Genomic DNA, 21,914 nt, shown 5'->3' on the forward strand with positions numbered 1-21,914 from the left:
CACATCAGCATTTTAAGTTTTTTTTCTTTCATATTATTATTATTATTATTTTTGGCCTTAAATCTAATATTATTATTTTTACTTTCATTAAACCTGTTTTTCATGTTCTTCCCAAATTCAAGAAATAAATCCAGCAACAAATCCAATCTCTAGCAAACCCACATCCAAATACAACAACCAAATCAAATCTCCATCAAATCCAGAAAAACAAGAAATAAAATCTAGAATCAAGAGCAAACCTAGAACAAGAACAAACCCAGAACAAATGCAAACCCAGAACAGTGCAGGTGAACCCAGAACTGTTCTTCATGTTCTACGGAAAAGAAGATGAAAACTTGCCCAGAAAATTAAACCCATGAACTGGTTTTCATTTTCTTTTTATTGATTTTTTTAGCAAATAATCAAACCCATGAACCCAGAAAAATCATCAACAACCCGAAACCAGAAAAATCAAACCCATGAACCCAGAAAAATCATCAACAAACCCACGCCTAGAAAAATCATCAACAAACCCACGTCCACCGATCAGTCAACAAACCCACGCCCTCAAAGTCACCAAACCAAACCCACTACCACTATCGTTGATCAAAAAGAGAGAAGAAGAGGGATTCGGGTTTAGAGAGAGAAAAGAAGTCGGAGATTGACAAAGAAAGAAGTAAAAAAACGATACAAACACAAACAAACAAGCACAAACCAAACCCACTACCACCATCCTCTGCCTCTTCTTCTTCTTTTTTCTCAGGTCGATCTCCTCATCTAATTCTTCTGGGCCGATCTTCTTCCCTCTTTTTTTTTCTCAACCGTGGTTTGGGATTTTTTCAACCAATCCAATATGAGAGCAAGTCGTCTTAGATCGAGAGAGATAGAGACTAAGAGAGACAAATGCCATAAAATCTTTTTTTTTTTGAATTTTTTCAGTTTAAATTGGAATTTTTTTTATCATGCTAACGTAAATGGCAAAATAATTTTTTTAATAATATTTTAATGCCACGTCAACGCCATGTCAGCAATCAGATCACTCTGTGTGCCACGTAATAGGGTTTCGTTACTTGGATGACGGCAGAGACTAAAATAGAAACGATTTTTTAAAAATAGGGACGACAATAGGAACAAAATCAATTTAAGGACCAAAATGGGAATTGGCCCAAAATGTAGGGACCAAAAATACATTTTCGCCTTTATTTTATGAATAATAAAGGTAATATTATCCTGAAGTGCCTGAACTTTAATAAGCTTCTATAAACAGTATGAGAAATAATTGTGTACTCTCAGAATATCATAAATGCATACTCTTTCCACTCATATGAATAGTAAATTTTACTAATTAAATTTATGGTGAATCTCACCATTAATATGAGAAGAAAAGTCCACATTTATTGTACTATGACGTAATAATTTTCCAACCAGACAATTGAGTGTATTAACCAAGTTAGGAACTGAAGCAGTCAAGCCCAGGCCCAGCCCATCAAACCGAACCAAGTGACATTGACCGACCAACCTAGAAGATACAATAGTTTGTCTCCGCTTTCCACTACTCAAAACACCAAATCTTAGGTCTAGATCTAGTACAGTTACTTGTACACGTACTAGTAGCATATGTTCTTTGTTTGATAAATCAAAACCAAAGAATTAAATAAAAGAAAAGAAAAACCAAAATACAATATAATAATCACTCCTGTCCTGTCTTGTCTTAAATAAAAATTATTAAATTCCAGAAACCTCGTCCATATCCAGAAGATCTCCCCTAAATCCTCTTTCACTGTTCAAAAACACTGCAAGCATTCAATCACTCATAAGGTACTCTCTCTCTCTCTCTCTCTCTCTCTCTCTCTCTCTCTAGCTCTGATTTTTTGATTTTTGGGCTTAATTGATTTGGGATTTTCTTGATTTCATGTTTGGTTGGAACTAGGGTTAGGGTTTGTGTTCTGTTCTGTGCTGGTTTCAAGGTTTAGACTTTAAAAGAAAGTATATATATTTGTATAAGAATAAAGATGCAGCAGCCACAGCAGATGATCCCTATGATGCCTTCATTTCCACCCACAAACATCACCACTGAGCAGATTCAAAAGGTACTGTCTTTTACTTACTTTCCCTCTTTTACTTGCTTAGGGACTTATTTATGACTCTGGGGTTTTTTTTTGTGTTTGATAGTAATGGTTTATGGGTTTTGCTGGTTTATTTGGAATAATTGGTTTATTTGTTTGTTGGGTTTTTGTGAGTTGGGGAGATGGGGTTTTGCTTTTATTGCTGAGCCAAATTTAGCAAGTAAATAAGTTCATAGATATAATAAATTTCAAAAAGAGATTTTTTTTTTTTTAAATGACTTTGATATAATTGATTGTGTCATGGACTCATGCTTATTTTACTGCTTTCAATGGTTGAGCCACTTGTTTGAATCAAACTGTTAAGATAGAGTTTCGGATGATCTTTAGAGAATTTAATTTCTGAAGCCTTCATTTTTCTTCAACTACATTTTTGCCAAATTGATCCATAACCTAAAAAGAACAACACATGAGAAAGAATTTGGCAGTTTACAATTAGTTTTGAGGATTCGTTGATGAGATGGTTATGAAAGCCAGTCCCACTGAGCAATACATAAGTTGAGAGCTTAAGATTTAAGTCTTGTTAATGGTCTTTGATTCTTAGTTGATGTGGAAAACAAGATGATTCTTGAGAGTCATAAAGAAAATTTAGAGATGCATGTACCAAATCTTTATTACATGCTCCCTGGTCTTTGGGTTTGGTTGTGGCCTATTTTTCAACTAACTTGTAAGAGATAACATTTTCTTTTATCTAATATATTCTGAGAACACTGCACTTTTAACTCTAGGGAGACGTTTTCTGAACCTAGATAGTATTCTATTACATTTCAGCATCCCCTAAAATGCTTTTGATGGCCAGCTAGGTGAATCTTTGGAATGGGTCATTGTTGTAAAGAGTCTGCTAGTCTGAGATTTGTAGTAGTTTAGCTAGGTCCTGACTCCTGAGGATCCTACTAAGTTGCCATGGACAATCTGAGTGCCCTTCCAGGCTACACGATTTATGATTGTGTGGCCATTGAATTAAGGGAGGAGATGGAGGGAGAGGTAACCAATTTAATATCTCCCATTTTTCTTGAAAAGAGGAATTTCGTTAGAAATTATTAGAATTGAGTTTGATGGTATAGATGAAGATTTACTATGGAGGTTTAAAGATAGTGTACATTTCCAATTAGTGCTGAAGGTAGATGAAACTTATATTAATAAATCTTAGATGACTGCATTGGCAACATTGATAGATCTTTTGAAGGCTCTTAAGGGTATCATTGAGATGGTTCTTGGGTAGTATATATGATCATCTACCAAAACAATTGAGGGAGTTCTCATGGCCTCAGGGTTCTAGTTCTGATCTAAGCATATGATTGGATATCTTTCAATTTAGTTGCTAAAGTAATGCAGTAAGGTATTTGACCACACATCCATCATAATTGGAATTTACATTTAAGCCAAGATTTTCTTATTGAATTTGTGATACATTATTCTAAAGGTTAGATGCTTCTTTAGGAACCTAGTTGGTGAAAATGGAAGTTTCTCGAAATGATTTCCACCCAATCACAAATTGAAAAAGATTGGCAATGTACCCATATATTTGCACTGGGACAATTCAACAATCCAAGAAACTTGATTGACCTAGGTAAACCCAAGTGGTTGCAAACGGTTTCTTTCAAGTGGGCAATTGACAATGGGTTTGATGGTATTAAAAAAATCAAAGGCAGTTGGATATCAGGTTTATTCACATGTAACCAAATAATCCACTCAAGACCCCCCTCATCACATCTGACTTGACCATGCATTGCAAGGTTAGTATGACTTCCGCCATCACAATCGCCACCCTAGATCTCTGTTTCTTTGGCAGTGCACATTGTATTGTAGCTAACAGCAAGGGAGGAAAAACAATGACTTGCCACCATATTTATGATTGTGGTCACTAGATCTGGCAAAAAGTCTGCGTTTTCTCTCCCTTGTTGTCAGTTGAGACATCTTATGTCATGTGTTGTGCCCTACACCCTTCAAGTTGCCAGTTATGTCCAGTGGCTCATTGACAAAGGCAACAGGTAGTGAAAAAAAACTTAATGGGGGTGTCATTTAGTAAGTCATTGACAATAGGATGGCTATGTTTAAAAGGCATCATCAGGGGATATCCTATTATGGTTATATATTGACTGTTTGGTTGGGAGTAGCTATGTAAAAGGGAGGGAGGCTAATGTTGTTAAAAAGCGCGCTTTCAAGTTTTCCAACTTTCTCTCTCTCTTTATTTACTATTCCTAACAGTGTGACAAATAATGTGGAGAGATTACAGAGAAACTTTTTGTAGGGTGCCCTGGATAAGGAGTTTAAGTTCTCTTCGGTGGCATGACACATTGCATGTTCTCCCATTAATATAGGTGGTTTCAGGATTTGGAAGATGGGAAGTTTTAATTAAGCCTCATTGGGGAAATAGTTATGGCGGTTTGGGAATGTGGTCATGTATTTATGGAGACAGGTGATCACTATAAAGCATGGGGAGGAATGGGGTGGTTATACCTCAAAAGCCATTAGAGGGACTCATGAGTGTAGCCTTTGGAAGAGTATTAGGGTGGGATGCAACAATTTTCTTCAATTTAGGTATTTTGTCTCAGGTAAGCCACATGAGTAAGGTTTTGGCGTGATATATGGTGTGGGAATCATTCTCTAGAAGTGTACCTTGATTTGTATGCTTGCTTAGTTGATCAGAATGCATCAGTCCATTCAGTCATGGATAGCCACTTAAATGGGGAATGGAAGATCTAGACTGAAATTTCATAGAGGTTTTCATGATTGAGGATTGGAGTCAGTTAATTCTTTACTAGATCTTCTATACTCAAATATCCCTAGGAGGAAGGGGTGTGATAAGATGAGATGGAGATTGAAAGGGAGTGGTGGCTTTTATGTTTGCACTTATTATGAGGCTATCTGAGGTGAAACGATTAATTCTTTCCCTTGGAAGAGTGTTTGGTGTAAGGCTTCTAAGAGGGTCTCATTCTTTGTTTGGACATTAGGTTGAGGGTAGATTCTTACTTTCGATAATCTCATGAAGCGAGGTTTTTCTTTAGTTGGTTGGTGATTTGGTGTTGCATGTCCCTTTGTAGTGAGGATACAGTGAATCATTTGTTGATGTTACCAAAAAGGGTAGTTGATCTCTTGTTCTGTGTGGTGTTGGTTCGGGAAGCAATCATCGGATATTTGAAAGTTTGTCCCACTATGTTTGATGTGGCTATTGTGTAAGGAATGAAATAGTCACATTTTTTAAGATACAGAAAGATCAAAGGCTTTGTTAGAAATATTGCTAATTCATACTCTGTTTGATTCGTATCATGTGTGGGGTCTTACAAATAACAGCTCCCTTCTAGATTTCACAGAATCATGTAAATTATTATGCATAATTATTTTGTATTTCTTTTAGGTTACAGTGTGCTCATCATCATGAGCATGGAGTAATCTATTGTCTTAATAAAATACCATTGCTTTTAAAAAACAAATTATCTAATGCATCTCTTTTATGATTTGTGCAGTATCTTGATGAGAACAAAAAATTGATTTTAGCGATATTGGACAATCAAAACCTTGGAAAACTTGCTGAATGTGCCCAGTAAGTGACATCTCTCTACCTTTGTGTGTGTGTTTTGGAACGCTAGGGTGTTTTGATTCCTTGTATTTTTCAGATTAAATGCCAGTTTTGGATTGTGAAAAATATTAATTTATTGGACAAAATATCAGTATCTGGGATTCCTGATTTCTGAAATGGTTACTCTTACTTATTTGCTGCTATGCTCGAGGAATGTTCAATCGATTTATTGAAACTTAAGCTGAGATACTTACCATCAAGGATTTCATTAATTATTGGATCAGTCATACTCATCTGCAGTCAATGGGACCAGAAGTAGAATCTGCTTCACATAGCAAACTTAGGATTTGATGTAATAGGGATTGCTATACTGTTCATACTGGTGGTGCACTAAGCACGCCACATTTGAGGAACTATTTCCTTGAAAAGTGCAAAAAGTAAATGATGCCATCATATTATCACTTCTGCATATGGGTTAGTTGCATTGGCATTGGTCTTTTCACTTTGTAATTGCATTTCCTGGTTTATAGTACAGTTATCACATTAATGATGTCCTGAGAAGAAAGATAATATGTACTGGACTTGAGCCCTTGGTGGTCATCACTTTTTCCTTTCAGCCAAGTCATAAACACTGGTTTCAACTTAGTCACCACTTGCAGATCCAACGCTACAGCATAACCTCCACTACTCCACCAAATGCAAATTAACCTGCCAATCTTCCACCTCATCAAGTTCAGTCCACAAGTTCACAACCCCAAACCTTTACCAATTGGAAAGTACTTTCAGCACCACTGTCACTACTCGCTTAAACTGGTCAAGGCAGCCTAAAAAGGTTTGGTGTTTTTGGACCTTATTATTTTTCTTTGCTCATCATAAAATCTATTGAAAATTATTGGTTGTTCACTTGAAATTGGGATTTGATTTATGAAATAAAAGTAGTTTTGGGTTCATTTGGTGGTGGAGTAGAGAGGTCTTTTCATGAAAGGGCAAGTGGAAGCAACCACCACTGATCTAGATCCATTGTCTTAGTCTCCAAAAGTATACAAGTTCACCATTTGCTCATGTGTTATCTCAACCAAAGCTTCTCAGGGGTTAAGTTTATTTATGAGTGCTTGTAGATGTAATGCTTTTTACACTTTTATCTAGTATGATTTTAGATTGCTTGTAATCATGCAATACTTTTTAGCTTATTATCAAAAATAGAATGAACTGGAATTGTATCCCGTTTCAATTTTCATTCAAGAGTTCTTGTGTGTTTCCATGCCCCTTCAAGACCCCCCTAAAATGGTAAGTGTGTTTCTTTCTGGATTGAGACTAAGGATCTGAACATTAGAAGCCAAAGAAGAGGTCTTCAGCATGACCTTTATTCCCAGTTTTGACAAAATATAGTCAGGATGTAGCAATTTTTTTTTCTACATCCTGAATGTGTGGGGGTGCAATATTCATGTGATATATGTATTAAATTTCATTGGCTTAGGTACCAAGCTCAGCTTCAAAAAAATTTGATGTACTTAGCTGCAATTGCTGATGCCCAACCGCAAGCTCCAACAATGCCTCCCCAGGTGACTGTTGGGATTACTCTTCTTTTACTGATTTATCATATTGCATACATCTTGCTCATGTATATCAAACACTTGCAGATGACCCCACATCCGGCGCTGCAACAAGGAGGGTATTTTATGCAACACCCTCAGGCAGCAGCAATGGCTCAGCAACAAGGTATTTTTCCTCCGAAGATGCCATTACAGTTTAATAATCCACATCAGATACAGGATCCACAGCAGCAGTTACATCAGCAGCAACAGGCTATTCAAGGGCAAATGGCAATGAGAGCTGGAGGGGCTAACAATGGTTTGCATCCCATTCATACTGAAAACATTCTTGGAGGTGGCAGCAGTGGTCCACCTTCTATTGCAGGCCCAAATGACATACGTGGAGGAAGCAAACAAGATGGCTCTGAGGTTGGGACAGCTGGTGCTGACGGCCAGGGAAGCTCAGCTGCTGGGCATGGAAGTGGCGATGGAGAATCTTCTTACTTGAAGGGGTCAGAGGAAGCAAAGTAACATGTTCCTATGTGCCATTCGTCCCATTCCGCATGAATACATGTGACTGTTGATAGTAGGTGTCTGTTAGAGTAGAAGTGGTACGTTCTGTTGTCTTTGATAGATTGAGGGATGTACTAAAAGTTTTACCTGTTGTAGTATTTAAGAGAGTTAGGTAGTTGAAGTTGTATTTTAAGAGTCTTGGCATGCAGTGAATTCTGCCACCAAATGGAACGTGTGGATAGTCAAGACAATCTTAGTCGGAAGAGGAAGAGAGGTGAGTGAAGCATGTGGCCACCTGCTTCCATAACTGTCAATTTGTTATAACTTACAAATACATGCAGGGTCTTCCAGACTTGTGATTGCATTAATGTTCTGTTGCTTTTGAACATTAATTTGTCTTCGTTCGAATTACATTCAGAGTGTTTCAGGCTGCAATCCTACTGAAGCTATTGCTCTTAGGTTTTATTTGAAATCAGGGTGAATTTTAAGTTGGTGGTTCGGGAAGAATTGCTTCTCTGGGAATCTACAACAGAGGCAAATGAGGGAAAGTTTATTTGCAATAGGCCAGTGATAAAATGGGCGACTTTAAATCTGGATTTGATAAGATTATAACTTATTTTGATTCCAGATCATATTCTGCTAGCCTTTCTGTTATTTAAGCATTTGCAGAACATATTTGAGATTAGGTAGTTTTGCAGCCATATAGGAGTGACGCTTTCTTTTTGGCCGGTTTTATTTATGCTTGTTATGTAGTAAATAATGCAAGAAAATGATTGTTAAAAACTAAAAAGGATACATTATGAGGATTATTTTTTAAGGGGGTGGGGGGTAGTGGAAAAAGAAAAGTGAGAGAATCCTATCCAAAGGCAATTCTCAGAACCTAAAAAGAAGAGGAAAGCAAAAGGCAAAAGAGAAAGGTTAGGATTTTTGAGGTGTCATTTTCCAAACGAAAGAAGAATCAGAACTTCTGTAAGTCTTGTTAAAACCATTGAGGCCTGTGATTGAAGATGAAGTCCACAATCAAATATAGTACATAAATAAATCAAATCAAAGGGGAACAAGATATTGAGGTTTTCTTTTGAACATTGGCTTACGATGAGATGTTGAACTTATATACCCGATTGAGGTTATGAGTAATTGGTATTTTATATACAAACGACAGAACTGGACAAGCACGCCTAACGAATACAAATTATGAGTTTTATGAGAGAATATGACTTATTATCTGCCTTAATACAACCTCCAATATTGCTTCAGCTAGCACTTGGTGTGTTTCAACTACTAACTTTGCTTGTTAAATGTTAACGAACTTTTTTGAATCAGTTATAAGATGCAGACCTAACACCAAACCCTGTAATATATCATGTCGATAATAAGGAGGATTGATGTCTCTTCAAATCAGTGTTGTTATGCCTAACATGAAAGTAGAAATTAATAATCAAATCATGGTTTTTTATAAAAATAAATAGGCTATTGAGGATCTAGCCCATTTCCTCTTCTTCCCCAAAAACCCACACAGGATTTTTGAGACAATGAGTCCCTGGGCCACCGAAAAGGCTGTCTAAAAAAGCCGAATTACGAGTCTTTAAATTTTTATATATATATATTTAAAGCAAAAGGTTGTAAAAAATAAAAAAGAGAGAAATCAAAGAGCCTCCCATGGCTACATCTTCATTAAGCTAGTTTGTAACTCTAAGATCACATTAATAGCACATTGAATTCTACAAAATCATAATTTATACATTTATGGCAACATTTTAATATATTTTATCGCTTACACATTTACAATAATATCCTATTACTCCTAACCCCCCTCAAACTTAAAAGGGGAGGTACCTAAGTTTGGAAGTAAAGTTTTTTTTTTTTTTAAAATTTTTTTTTTTTATACAAGATAGAAATTTTATTTTAACTTAATCTAAGTGTGTTAGGGCATATGTGATACATGTTAGAAACATATGTCAACATTTTATGTAATTGGTTAATCTTTTGACAAAACGCACTTTACTTGTAATTGAGTAAATCTAAGATGCGTTTAATACTTCAAAAAACAAAGGTTCAAGTCCAAGTATTGAAACTATGCAAATCTGTCCAAAATTCAAGTATTGAAGTGCAGAATTTTAAAACTCGACAGCTAGTATCTCTTGAGATTTAAAAGAGCTGTTTCAGCCCGAGGCTTGACAGCTGTTCGATAGATAAGGTATCTGTCGAGATTTATGAAGTTCAGTTTTTTAGAGCTGATTTTCATCCAACCCGTGAATGTATGTTTGGGTTTTCTTTTCTCACAACCCTAAACATATATAAGGATTATTTTAAAGGCCGTCATAGGTTGCACAAGAGTATAATTGCACAAGTGTGAAAAAAAGTGTGACTGGAAACCTAGTTTGTCCTAGTTCTTCTTTCTCTTGAAGAAGCTACTGTATTTATACACCATAGAGTTTTGTGACCAAGCAACTTAATGATCTTCATCGTGTGATGAACAGAATAACTTTGCAGCCAACATCCTTCTCAAGTTGGTGATCAAGTCGCGTACTAGAATCCACGCATCTTTTGGTTAGTCACGTATTCGAAGCCGTGCAATATAAGGAGAGATTGTTACTATTGAACAAGTCTAATTGTATATTGGAGTAAGGATTCAACTGTAGGTTGGTATAAGGTACCGAGATTCCTATACTTGTAATTGCTTATTTTGATAATAGTGGATTCTTGAGAATGGTGATCTTAAAATCGCTCAGTGGAGTTTTTGCCTTGGAGGTTTTCTCCATTCGTAAACAAATCACCGTGTCAACTTTTATTTGCCGTTGCATTATATTTTAGTTGGTGATTTATTTGTGCTGCCACATATATTGCATGTTAAATCGATTAATTAATAAATTTGGATAATTAATCAATTAATTCATCATAAGGGGTCAATACAATTTTGGCCTATCAAAGTGTATATGTGTGTAAAATTCCCTCTTAGAGACTTAAAATCCTGTCCCTTGCTCCCCAAACTCCACAAGTATAAGTACAAACACTTATACTTGTAGAGTGACCATCACACTAAGAATGTGCAGTGGTGAAAGTAAAGTTTTTAATGTAAAAAAGAGCTTTGATACCCATTGAATGAATTGAGACTCACTATTAAAAAACATCTGAAAAAGTATCATTGAAGAGAAAAAAGTCTATGAAGCGCGTGATGCATGTAAAAAACATGGATAAGTAGATGCAACCCCAATATGTGTACCATGTGGGGCGTGGCGCACATCACTAGGATGAAATTGGTGTGTAAGTGCTTTGAGCATTGTGAGACACATATACAAGGAAGCACATGATTGAGACTGAGACAATTTTTAATGATGTGTGAGACATCATGACAACGATTTTAAAATATCCAGATGTAAATCAAAGGAGTCGGTATAGATGGAATCCCTATGGATCTATATCAAAAGTGTGGATTTTTATTTTGACAATGTAAGCAACTACAAATGTTGAAAAATAGAGAACTGGAATTTGATACTGTAAGGACTGAATTTATGGCCTAAGCCCACTTAGAACAATGGTTTTGATACTGTATTTTATCCCCCATCAATTTATGTGCTAGACCCCAAAAAATCCAAAAAATATTATTTTCTCTCCATGGGGCTGCGAGAACATCCAGAATGATGTGGCGCAACCCCTTTAGATGCTGGAGCACCCAAAGTGCCTTTTCTAGCCAAATGACCAAAACACCCCTAATGGGCCCGAAAACCCTAATTTCGATCCGGCAGTCAGAATGGGTTGAAACCAACGTCATTGCGAAGATAATCAAATTCTTATTCCAACAACTATTCACAGGTTAAAATCAAAGCTAGAAAGGCCGAGATATCATGAAAATCGAGATAACGCATCGATCGATGCACCACTAACTTCCTAGAGCCATAACTTTTGATCTGACCGTTGGATTTTCAAGTTTCATACCTTTTTAGAATCAAGAAGTTAAGATCTTTCCAAGGGTGTCAAGATGAACCCGATCAGAGGAGCTTTCAAGTTGGTGGCCCTTGAAGGGCCGCCACCTTGAAAGCGCGCTTGGGGCTATAAATAGCCCCAGGCATCCCTTAGAAGAAAAAAAGAAAGAGATTTTCTGAGTTTTGCTCTCTACGTGGACACTGTCTGCACATTTTTTTCTCTCGTCCAAATACAAAAAAAAAAACATATCAAAGCCTCTTGATTCTTCCTTATTCACCAAAAATACAAGGTAGTGTTCTTGCACCTAATCTTCCTTTCTTTGGTTCTACATCTTGGATTTGGGGTTTAAGGGTGTGGATGTAGCTTTTTAGCTACTATCCACACCCATAACTTTCTAAATCTTTTTCTAGCATTCATCTTGCTCTTTTTGCCTCAATATTTATTGCTTTGCTTGGCATGTTTCTTGCTTTATCTTGCTCCTAGCATGTTCTTAATTTAGATCCATGTTCTTCCATGCTTGTTTATATGTTATTTGTCTTGATCTACATGTTTTATACTTATGCCATGTTTTCCCATGTTTTGTTGCCCTTTTCGTTCTATGTTGATGTTAGGGTTACATGCTCACATGCTTGTATGATTTTGTTGGCTATGCCTTGTTTGGATCTATATGTTTATGTGTACATTTCCATGCTATATGGTTAGATCCTTGTCTTCACATGCTTATATACTTGGATTCATGTTCTTCCATGATTTTGTGCTAGATCTACATGTTTACATGCATGTTTCTATGCCTATATGCCTAGATCTATACTTTCACATGCCTACATGCTTAAATATATGTTCTCTACTTGCTTGATGCTATCTTCCATGTGCTTGTGCGCTCCATGCCATGTTTGTGTGCCTAGACCTAGGCCTTGGTTGTCATGCCATGTGCTATTGTAGCCATTTTGTTCATTTTATTGCATTTTCTTGCATTTTGGCTTAATGGTTAGGACCCAATCTAGACCTTATGGTCTTTGTCATTGTCCATACACCAAAGTCCATATTAAAGGGTTTGGATCATCCTATTTGTATGTCTATGCTTGCTTGCTTCTATGTTTTATGCTTGTGCTAGCCTCTCTAGTTCTAGGTTTTGCCACGCTTGACGCCTTTAGTGGGTTTGTGGTTGTATGGTTACATCCAACGCCCATAATGCCTTGGTTGGATGTAACCATTTAGGGAGCATCACTAGATGCTGGGTTGCTATGCTTACCATGCTTGTTTATGCCACCCGTTGGCTTTCTATGCATCTTTACACGCTTGCTTACACGTCCATGCATGAGTCTTGCTTGCTAGTGTGTCGCCGATGCTTCAACACAATGAAGTTATGGCATTCGATCCAAACCTACATTTGTCTCTTGCGAACACCACCTTTTGTTTGTTTTCTTGCTTGTTTGCCTTCTTTCTTGTTTGCTTGTTTGCTCGTGTCCTTACTTGCTTTGCCTTTTAGTTCGTTTGCTTATCTTGTTGCTTGTCATGTCTTCTATCACATGCTATGCTTGCTTCGCTTGTATGCTTGTTTGCTTTATTCCCATTACGCATTATCTATACATTTGTTCCTTCCATTGCTTGTCTATTGGTTTCTTGTCTTTGCCTTTGCATGCACACACATGCAACGAGGACACATGGAGCTAGGGCACGGTTCCCAAGTGCAAGCAAAAAGGGCGCAGATGCGAGCATGTAAATATGAGCCGAGCGGCTATGTTGAGTAGGTTTAGGGGTCTAGCTTCTTCCATTTGGTTATGTACTATTTTAAACCCCCTTCCTTCCTCCCTCATTTCTCTCTTAAATGATTTGTATTAGGTATATCATGCCATGTACCATTCGTCCTCATCTTTAGAGTATGGTGACCCTTATTTACTTTCTTGCACCTATATTTTGGGCCATGCTCTAGGGATGTAGGCATTTACTTTCCTGCTCTGTGTGCTAACATTGTGCATAATGTATGTATATATATATATACCTACTTTACCCCTTCTAGTGTGATTGTCACAGTCCATGTCACCTAAGGTAAAGCGATGCCTAATTTCCGTCGAGAAAGTAAGGTGACACATCGCTAGATTTTCGTTGTGGAAATTTGGTACACTTTGCCCGAATGCCTTAGGAAAGCATAGATTTAGACCACACCCATTCAAAAGCCAAACCTCAAAGCCCCCCAAGTATGCAAAGCCCTGAAAGCCAATGCCAAAATCATGTTTTTACTGTCAATCTCCAAAAAAATTAAGGTTTTATAAAAACAATGGACTGTCATTGGACAGACGTTGTTGGGTGCCTAACACCTTCCCCATATGTAACTAAATTTTCAGACTCAAGAATCAAGATTTTTTGCCATCCAAAACCCAATGATTGGTGGCAAATTCACTCACCTTTAGTAATCCCTTAAAATTTGGCCAAGATTCCTGCCACACCACCAAAGGTAGACACCTACCCTCCTCCACTGAGAGAAAGAGAGCACCTGAAACTCCATGCGAACCACGCCGATCATTCGAGAAGGGCCTTCAAGGGGCCCGCGCACTCAGGAGCGTTGCCACGACAGGTAATCAAACAAAGGCCAAAGCCGATTATCTGTCTTGAGGTCGGGTGTCGACAAGTGGGACCCAGAATAATTAGCTCAATACCTTAGATTTGTAAGAGAATGGGCTCTCTGGGGCAACTACAACGCTACGTAATTACAGGCTTGAAGATAATAGGACTAACGTGAACAAAAGAGACACAAATTCAATGTAAATTCTTCCTCGAGCAGGTCCGAGGATAGGTTGTTCATTAAAAGTCAATGTTGATCTTTTTACAATAAATTTTAGTTCTCTCTCTCTCTCTTTTGGTAGAATGTTCATCCCTTTTTTTAGTGGAGTTCCTTTCTTTATATAGCCCTCTCCAATTGCATCTCAGCCCTCCATCTGTACGTCTTAGGGGGGGATAATTTGAATGCTTGTCCCATCAGGACCTTTTTGGAGGTGGTAGAGAGATTTGTGAGCTGTTGAGTCACTATTCAAGTCTCTTTTCCTGATAATTGCGACCAGTTCAATTGGTGTAAAGTATTAAATGTGGAGGTGATAGCCACCTTCCCAGATATTTTCCCTTTCTGTTACTTGCACGACTCTGATGTCTTCCATAATGCTTTACTTTCTAGTGCAGGGAGCCAAATAAGGCACTTCCGAGGCGCATTTGCTCCTCAAGCTCCTCGGATGACGGGCCATTTAGCCTTATTTCCTTGGACCCATTATTTTAAGTTTTAACCAAGTTCTGCGTGGTCTTGATGCCTTCCCTCCTCGGTCTTAGCCTACGTGTCAGACTTGGGTTAACATATTTATGGGCCTTTAGTCATTCTCGATTGGGGCCTATGGGCCTTAGAGTGTTCTCAGATCATTTGCTCCCACAAATACCATGTTAAATATATATAATAAAAATAAAGAGACGTAGATAGGGAAAAAAATTAAACTTCCCAAATGGTACGTCATTACTGTTCTGAATAGTGTGAGACAAAATACCCAATATGTATTGTTTATTATTATTATTTTTTAAATTAACCCAAAATAAGGTGTATATAAGAATACATTAGACTTAATAATCCCAATCAACAGAAGAAAAAAAAATCCCTAATAAGTTTAAGTAATTTCGAACTAGGTAGAATATTATTTGGCCAAATGATCATTTTCCACATGAATATACTTTGTTAAAATTTAAAAATTGAAGGGGTGACCAAGTCAATTGTCATGTACTGATGTACTAAGGGAAAAAATTCATGAAAAAATTAAATTCTATAACACTTCAATCTAAATAACCCTATTTATATTATGGTGCCCTGACCCCCTGGTACACCCATAGGTTTGGTGAATTTGGGCTCCCAAATCATTTGTTGGTGGGTATCCTTGCAATCCTACTAGACAATTCCTTAAATGCTGCCTTGATAGCCCAACCCCCTCGCCTCTATGGTCCTAAACCCAGTTCAAACCTACTCTCTGAGTGTGACCGTCCCCTCATCGGCCTCCCCTTGGCTTGTTAGTTGGTATTGGGCTTAACCTGACCCAAACACTGTAGTAATTCCCGAGCGCCAACCTTACACCCTTGCACATTTGTTATTGGGCTAGGCCTATCCCTACAGTGTTGGACCAGTTTCAGTTACCTGGAACAATCTTGGTTAAACAGGCCAATCTTGGGCCTTGGTTACATGGGCCGTTCTTGGTCACTTGGGCCCAAGCCCCAACATATACCTTATAATAAATTTTCGTATCAAAATTCTATTATATCAAAGAATATAAGAGCACTCATATCAATGATTGTATAATAGATAAATGTGTAAAATTTACACATTTTTTCCTAAAAATGATCCACATCAGTGAGTGTATAATTATATAAATTTACTAGTTTGCTATAGTAACCATGTTAGAGCACACACATAAGTAGGCGTATAATAGAAAAGTATGTAAAATTTACACAACTTTGCCTAAAAATAACCCAAATCAGTCAAAGTATGATTGTGTAAATTTACAAGTTTGCTACAAAAATTGTGTAGATTTACATTAATACTATTCATTTTACATTTAATTTTTTATTCTTTATTTACGTATCCCAAGAATGAAGGAAGAAAATTGATAGTGATTATTATGTGTGAAGAAAGAGAAATAATTATAAAAAAAATTGATATTGTAATGAAATGTAATGTAAAATAGATAATATGATCTGTGGTGTTTTGAAAAATGAGCATGTAAATAGAAAAAGTAGCTTCTTATACTAAAATAGACAGTTTTTTTGTATAAACAGATGTGAATACTCTAAATTTACCCGAATATTCCACAACTTTTTGTTGCTACTTTGACTTATATGAGTGGTTTTTTTTTTCCACTTAAATATGGGTAAACTTTTTTTTGTCACCACTTATACATCACAGTTCTGACAAAAAAGTTGTGTAATAGTTTGTGATACTATATTTTTTTAATTCAATTTACACCAACAATATTCATTTTACATTTATATTTTTTATTCTTTCTTTACATATCTCAATAATTAAAGAAGAAAGTGGATGATAATTGTTATATGTGAAGAAAAAGAAAAAAGAAAAAAAAATAATTATCTAACTTTTTGCTGAAATTTTTGTTAAGAGTGCACTAAAGCATATTTGTACCTTAAAAATATTTGAAAAAAAAGAAGAAAAAAGTCGGAAAAAAAAGAGATTTTAAAAAATTGTACATAAAAACTAAAAGTTAATGCCAAACAGACACATATTATAAAATAAATAATCTTAAGGTGTTTTAAAAAATAAATATTTAAAATAGAAAAAATAGATTCTAGACAAAAAAAAAAAAAAAAAGTTTGAACAAACTCATACAAATGCTCTAAAATAAGACAAGTATAAGATAAAGCACAGCTAATCACATCAATATACTTATCTTGTACAGCTATTAAGTATTTAAATTAAGACAAAACTTAAGTACAGTACTTTAAGTGCTGTTCTTTAGGTTGCTATTTTAAAATTCAGCCATGTATCTACTAAATTAAAAAATACACTTCTATCCCACGAGAAAAAATTCACATGGCAAAATTTTAAAAGGAACTTAAGAAACGACACTTAATTACTGTTTGTAAATCTTGCTATTTAAGTTACCACCCTTAAAAACACACACACACTTTTGAGTGGAGAAATGACTTGATCCTCTATATGGTAAATACCCCAGAAATTTAGAAACGAAGCCCTTTCTCTCATAAACTTTGTCTGTTCCTTTAAAGCCAAATCTCGAAGTCAAAAATGAAAGAGAGAGAAGAAGAGCAATTCCCACAGCATCGACAAAGAAGAGTCTTACACGTAGGGTCCGTTTGGATAGAACTTATTGCTGAAAACTGAAAACTGAAAACTGAAAACACTGTAGCAAAATAATTTTAAAATGTGTGAATAATACCGCGGGACTCATTTTTAATGAAAAAGTTGCTTAAAAGTAAAATTTGTGGATCCGTGAACAGTGCACGAATGCACTGTTCACAGAAAATTGGGTCAACACTTGCGGCTGGAGGAAAAAAAAAAAAAAAAAAACACAAAACACAAAACGCGGACGCAGAAACGCCTATCCAAACTCCACCGTAGTCTTAAAACTCGCAAAACCCATCATCTACTTTCTCATCCTCTTGCTAACGTACACCTTGGGCCACCTATCAGCCTCGTCTCTCAGGAACGCCACGTCACTCCCGACAACCCGAACCCGAATGGTCCGGCCCGCACACAGAACCAAAGACCTCAAACTCGACGACTTCCGAGTCAGCAGCACTCACTGCTCTTCCAACCCAGTCCCCTCCGACCTCGTCCGACAGACAATCCTCAACCGCATCTACAACGCCAAGTCACCTTTCGTCGACTTCCCGCCGGACCACGTCAGCTCCCTCCTTCGTCCCCAGAGAATCGGCGGGTGGGGCTCAAACGGCGCCGTCTTCGAACACCTCATCGAGAGAGTGAAGCCCAAAACCATCATCGAAATCGGCACTTTCCTAGGCGCTTCGGCGATTCACATGGCCATGTTGACTCGCCGACTCGGCCTCGAGACTCAGATCCTCTGCGTCGACGATTTTCGGGGCTGGCCCGGGTTTCGGAACAAGTTCAAGAATATTAAAATGGTGAACGGCGACGTTATGCTCATGTACCAGTTCATGCAGAACTTGGTATCCGTGAACGCCACGGATTCGGTTTTGCCCGTACCGTTTTCGACCGTGTCGACTCTCGATAAGTTTTGCGAGTGGGGCGTGTACGCTGATTTGATCGAGGTGGATGCGGGTCATAATTTTATGGCGGCTTGGTCCGATATTAATCGGGCGTACCGGCTTTTAAGACCCGGTGGAGTTATTTTTGGGCACGATTATTTTACTGCAGCTGATGATAAAGGTGTTAGGAGGGCTGTCCGTCTGTTTGCTCGAATTAACGGCTTCAAGATTATAGTCGATGGCCAACATTGGATCATCGATTCAACTTAAACTTAATTACCTTAGCTAGCTTGTGATTTTTTTAATTTGTAATACAAGGATATACAATAATAAACACTACCCCATTTATGCAAAAAGTGAATTCTAAGGGTAGGATTGACTCGTGGGGTCTTAACTTAATTGGTAAAGTTTTTTATATTTGAATAAGAGGTATGAGGTTTAATTTTCACATACGTCCAAAATTGATTGGTGTCTTGATCTGATAATAAAGAGTATCATTAAGAGCGAAAAAAAAAATGTAGAATTCACTCAAGTGGAAGGTAGAGTTATGAATTTGGTGACAAAATAAAAGAAAAAATTACATTAAATTCATGGTAGAGTTTGTCATAAATATGAGATATGACATCATTATTTTCTATATTTCCAAAATATTTAAAAATTTTCTGTTCAGCTGCTACTCTATAACTATTATACATATTTTTGTTTCTTCTTTTATAATATTTTTTTTGGGGATATCCTGAAAATTGAGGGGATAATTCTTATCTAAGGGAAATTCTCGGAACCTAAAAAGAAGAGGAAAGCAAAAAGGATAAAAAGAAAAGTAAAGAGTTTTATGAGGTGTCGTTTTTCAAACCAAAGAAAAATCAGAACTTCTGTAAGCCTGTTAAAAGTCAAAATCTTTGAGACTTGTGGTTGAAGATCGATGGAGAGTCCTCAATCAAATATACTAGTACATAAACAAGGTGACAACTGACAAGATATTGAAGTTTTCTTTTGAACATTACATGCTAAGATAAGATGCTGACCTTATAAATGCGATTGAGGTTATAAATAACTGATATTTTATACACAATCTACACAAATAGACAAAGCACGCCTAATGAATACAAATTATAAGATTTATGGGAGAATATGGCTTATTATATGCCATAATACAATCTCTAATGTTTCTTCTGCTAGCGCTTAGCATGTGCCAACTGCTTGTTAAATGTTAAATGTTAACGAACTTTTTTGAAACAGTTCTAAGATGTAGACCTAACACACTGTTCTAAGATGTGGACCTAACATCAAAGCCTACAATATATCATTTCAATAATGAGGATTGCCGACTCTTTGTTAGTGTCGTTAGAGCATTTATATCAATGTTACCGATTTAATATTTTAGCAAAAATTTATCTAAACTCAACTATAATAAGCGTGCATCAGTTTTACTAAATTAACTAAAGTTTTTAAAGAAGATAGTCTCGTTTTTACATGTAGTGAGCCTCTATCCTCACTATCTTAATTCTCAATGTTGATAAAGTATTAAGGCTGACGTATGTGTATAAAAATAATAGATAGCTAAACTAGTAAAAGTAGAGTTTTTTTTAATTAATTTAGCTAAATATTTAAGGAGACTAATGTGAATGCTCTAGTACCTAGTAGTGGCTTTAGAAATTTATTTCAGAGTAGTCATTATGAACTTAAATTATACAAAATCTAATAAAAAGATACTATCATATATTGACCACAAAAAAAAAAAAATGCGATTACATAAACTCTTACAATTTTTTTCAACTAATTTTCTTATTTTGAAGTTGTTGTATGATAGCCTTATTATCAATACTGTAAATGACATTTTTTTCAAAATTTTAGTTCAATAAAATTTTATTTGGACCTTTTCTTTTTGTTTGAAATTGCCTAAGTATTGTTAAGGGGCCCGAAGTTTGATGACAAACTTAATTGTAGTCTAAGTCTACAAATCTCACTAAACAAATTAACATGGCTACTGTAAGGACACAATTCGAGCCCGAACTCACAATCAGAAGGGGATGGACCTGAAATACCTTTTTACAATAAAATTTGTAGAGAGTGGACTTGAAATCTAGGTTTTAATGATGTTTTGATAACAAAAATGATGGGCTTTGATCACAATAGTACACATAAGGAACTGTTTATATGAATATGCAAGAAATCTTCTCCTCGGACATAAGTCGAGGATGACTTATATTACTTCTTCTCAGGATAGGTTACAATTATGGATAGTGAGGTCTACAGTGTTTTTTCTCTCCCTTTTTCACCTCTCCCTTTGCTGAAGGTCATCTCTTTCTTTTGTACTCCATTCTTCCTTTCCTCTTCATCTTCCACGTCAGGATTAGATTACTGGTTTAGATACTTGTCTCATCCACCTCCCCTGAAATCTTTGGAGATAGGAACAAAGTTAAACTTTGATATTCAGGTCTCACTTCCCCATTAATGAGGCCAGAATAGCAGTTGCAGAGTATTCAATGCGGGTACGGTGGTAATAGCTTTATTTCAGATATTCCACCGCCCATTTTCTTATCCTTCACGTTTACCGTATCTACCCTTATCTATAGGATTTTCGAGAATATAGCCTGTGGATGTTAACCAACCCTTAACTTACCTCGGCTTCACATAGCCAATGACATAATCTTTCTCGGACTAACTTCTTGGACACACTTATTCAGACATTATCCCTTTTTTTTATTTAGTATTGCCTTATGAGTTAACATTCATGCACCCTCGGACTATTTAGTGTCCTCGGACTATTCAGTGTCCTTGGACTGGGCTTCTAACTCGAAGAATACTCTTGAGCCACCCCACATATATTCCTGGGCCCAATAACCCTACAGTTACATATTTTGAAAATTTAACCATTGAATTGCATGTTCTTTATATTTTTAAAATATGAAAAATTTCATTCCAGTCGGATATTATTTGCTATTTGATTCATAAACTTATTTTTTATATATAATTTAAAATTACAGAAATTCAAAATTTAAACATTTGATTTGATAATATAGCTATTGATTATTGATCTTATTGAAATTTTGCAACATGGACGATGTAAGAAGAAAATGTAATCTAATAGTGGACTTGTTAAAATTTATATAAAAAAAATATTAAATGAAGTCGTAACCTTAGTCTACAACCAAATTTGTTATCAAAATTTGTATAAAGTTTAATTATGTATCCTCTCAATAAATTTTTTTAATTATGTTAGGCCTAGAAAAATTTAGCGTGGTCACAAATTTTTTTAAGGGTAAAAAAATTTATCAAATTTATAAATAATAAAAAAAATTCCAAGTTAAAGAGGTCCTATGACCACCCTGGCTTCAATGTGGAGTCGGCCTTGGTTATGCCTTACATGAAAATAGAAAGGAGAAATTACATTTTACCTATCTGTGGTTTGCTTGAAAAATACTTTGCCTACCTATGGTTTAAAAATTGGCATTTTACCCACCTGAGGTAAGCTCCGTTTGTCTCCTTTTACCTATTTTTATTAAAAATATAGGTAAATTTTTATTTTTGCTACCCTTTTATGTTTCTCTCCTCTTAAAACATAAAAAACTAAAAAAATCAAGAGAAAGGAAGATTTAA

At 36.2% G+C, this 21,914-nt stretch overlaps 2 protein-coding genes across 3 annotated transcripts; both read left to right on the forward strand.

The window, feature by feature from the left end:
• The first annotated feature begins 1,541 nt into the window (after positions 1-1,541).
• On the forward strand, positions 1,542-8,102 carry LOC142639215 (GRF1-interacting factor 3). Of its 2 annotated transcripts, none has more exons than XM_075813346.1 (5): positions 1,542-1,797; positions 1,910-2,069; positions 5,570-5,646; positions 7,100-7,184; positions 7,263-8,102. In XM_075813346.1, exons 2-5 carry the CDS (start codon positions 1,992-1,994, stop codon positions 7,683-7,685), a joined length of 663 nt encoding a protein of 220 aa, XP_075669461.1. In that variant the 5' UTR covers positions 1,542-1,797; positions 1,910-1,991; the 3' UTR covers positions 7,686-8,102. The 2 variants fall into 2 exon arrangements, with proteins under 2 accessions (XP_075669461.1, XP_075669462.1); XM_075813347.1 differs by having other exon boundaries at positions 1,671-1,797; positions 1,992-2,069.
• A 9,605-nt stretch (positions 8,103-17,707) lies between these two features.
• Positions 17,708-18,764, forward strand: LOC142641254 (uncharacterized). Its single transcript, XM_075815654.1, has one exon. The coding sequence runs from the start codon at positions 17,826-17,828 to the stop codon at positions 18,582-18,584; it is 759 nt and encodes a 252-aa protein (XP_075671769.1). The 5' UTR covers positions 17,708-17,825; the 3' UTR covers positions 18,585-18,764.
• Positions 18,765-21,914: the final 3,150 nt, after the last annotated feature.

The sequence above is a fragment of the Castanea sativa genome, chromosome 6 (assembly GCF_040712315.1).
Source record: "Castanea sativa cultivar Marrone di Chiusa Pesio chromosome 6, ASM4071231v1".
NCBI classification, from domain to species: Eukaryota; Viridiplantae; Streptophyta; class Magnoliopsida; order Fagales; family Fagaceae; genus Castanea; species Castanea sativa.

Excerpts from the sequence above, each read along its gene's own strand:
- LOC142639215 (XM_075813346.1), top strand. The coding sequence starts at position 1,992 with ATGCAGCAGCCACAGCAGATGATCCCTATGATGCCTTCATTTCCACCC. Across the intron at positions 2,070-5,569 it reads CCACTGAGCAGATTCAAAAG|TATCTTGATGAGAACAAAAA; the intron begins GTACTGTCTTTT and ends TGATTTGTGCAG. Across the intron at positions 5,647-7,099 it reads AAACTTGCTGAATGTGCCCA|GTACCAAGCTCAGCTTCAAA; the intron begins GTAAGTGACATC and ends TCATTGGCTTAG.
- LOC142641254 (XM_075815654.1), top strand. The coding sequence starts at position 17,826 with ATGGTCCGGCCCGCACACAGAACCAAAGACCTCAAACTCGACGACTTC.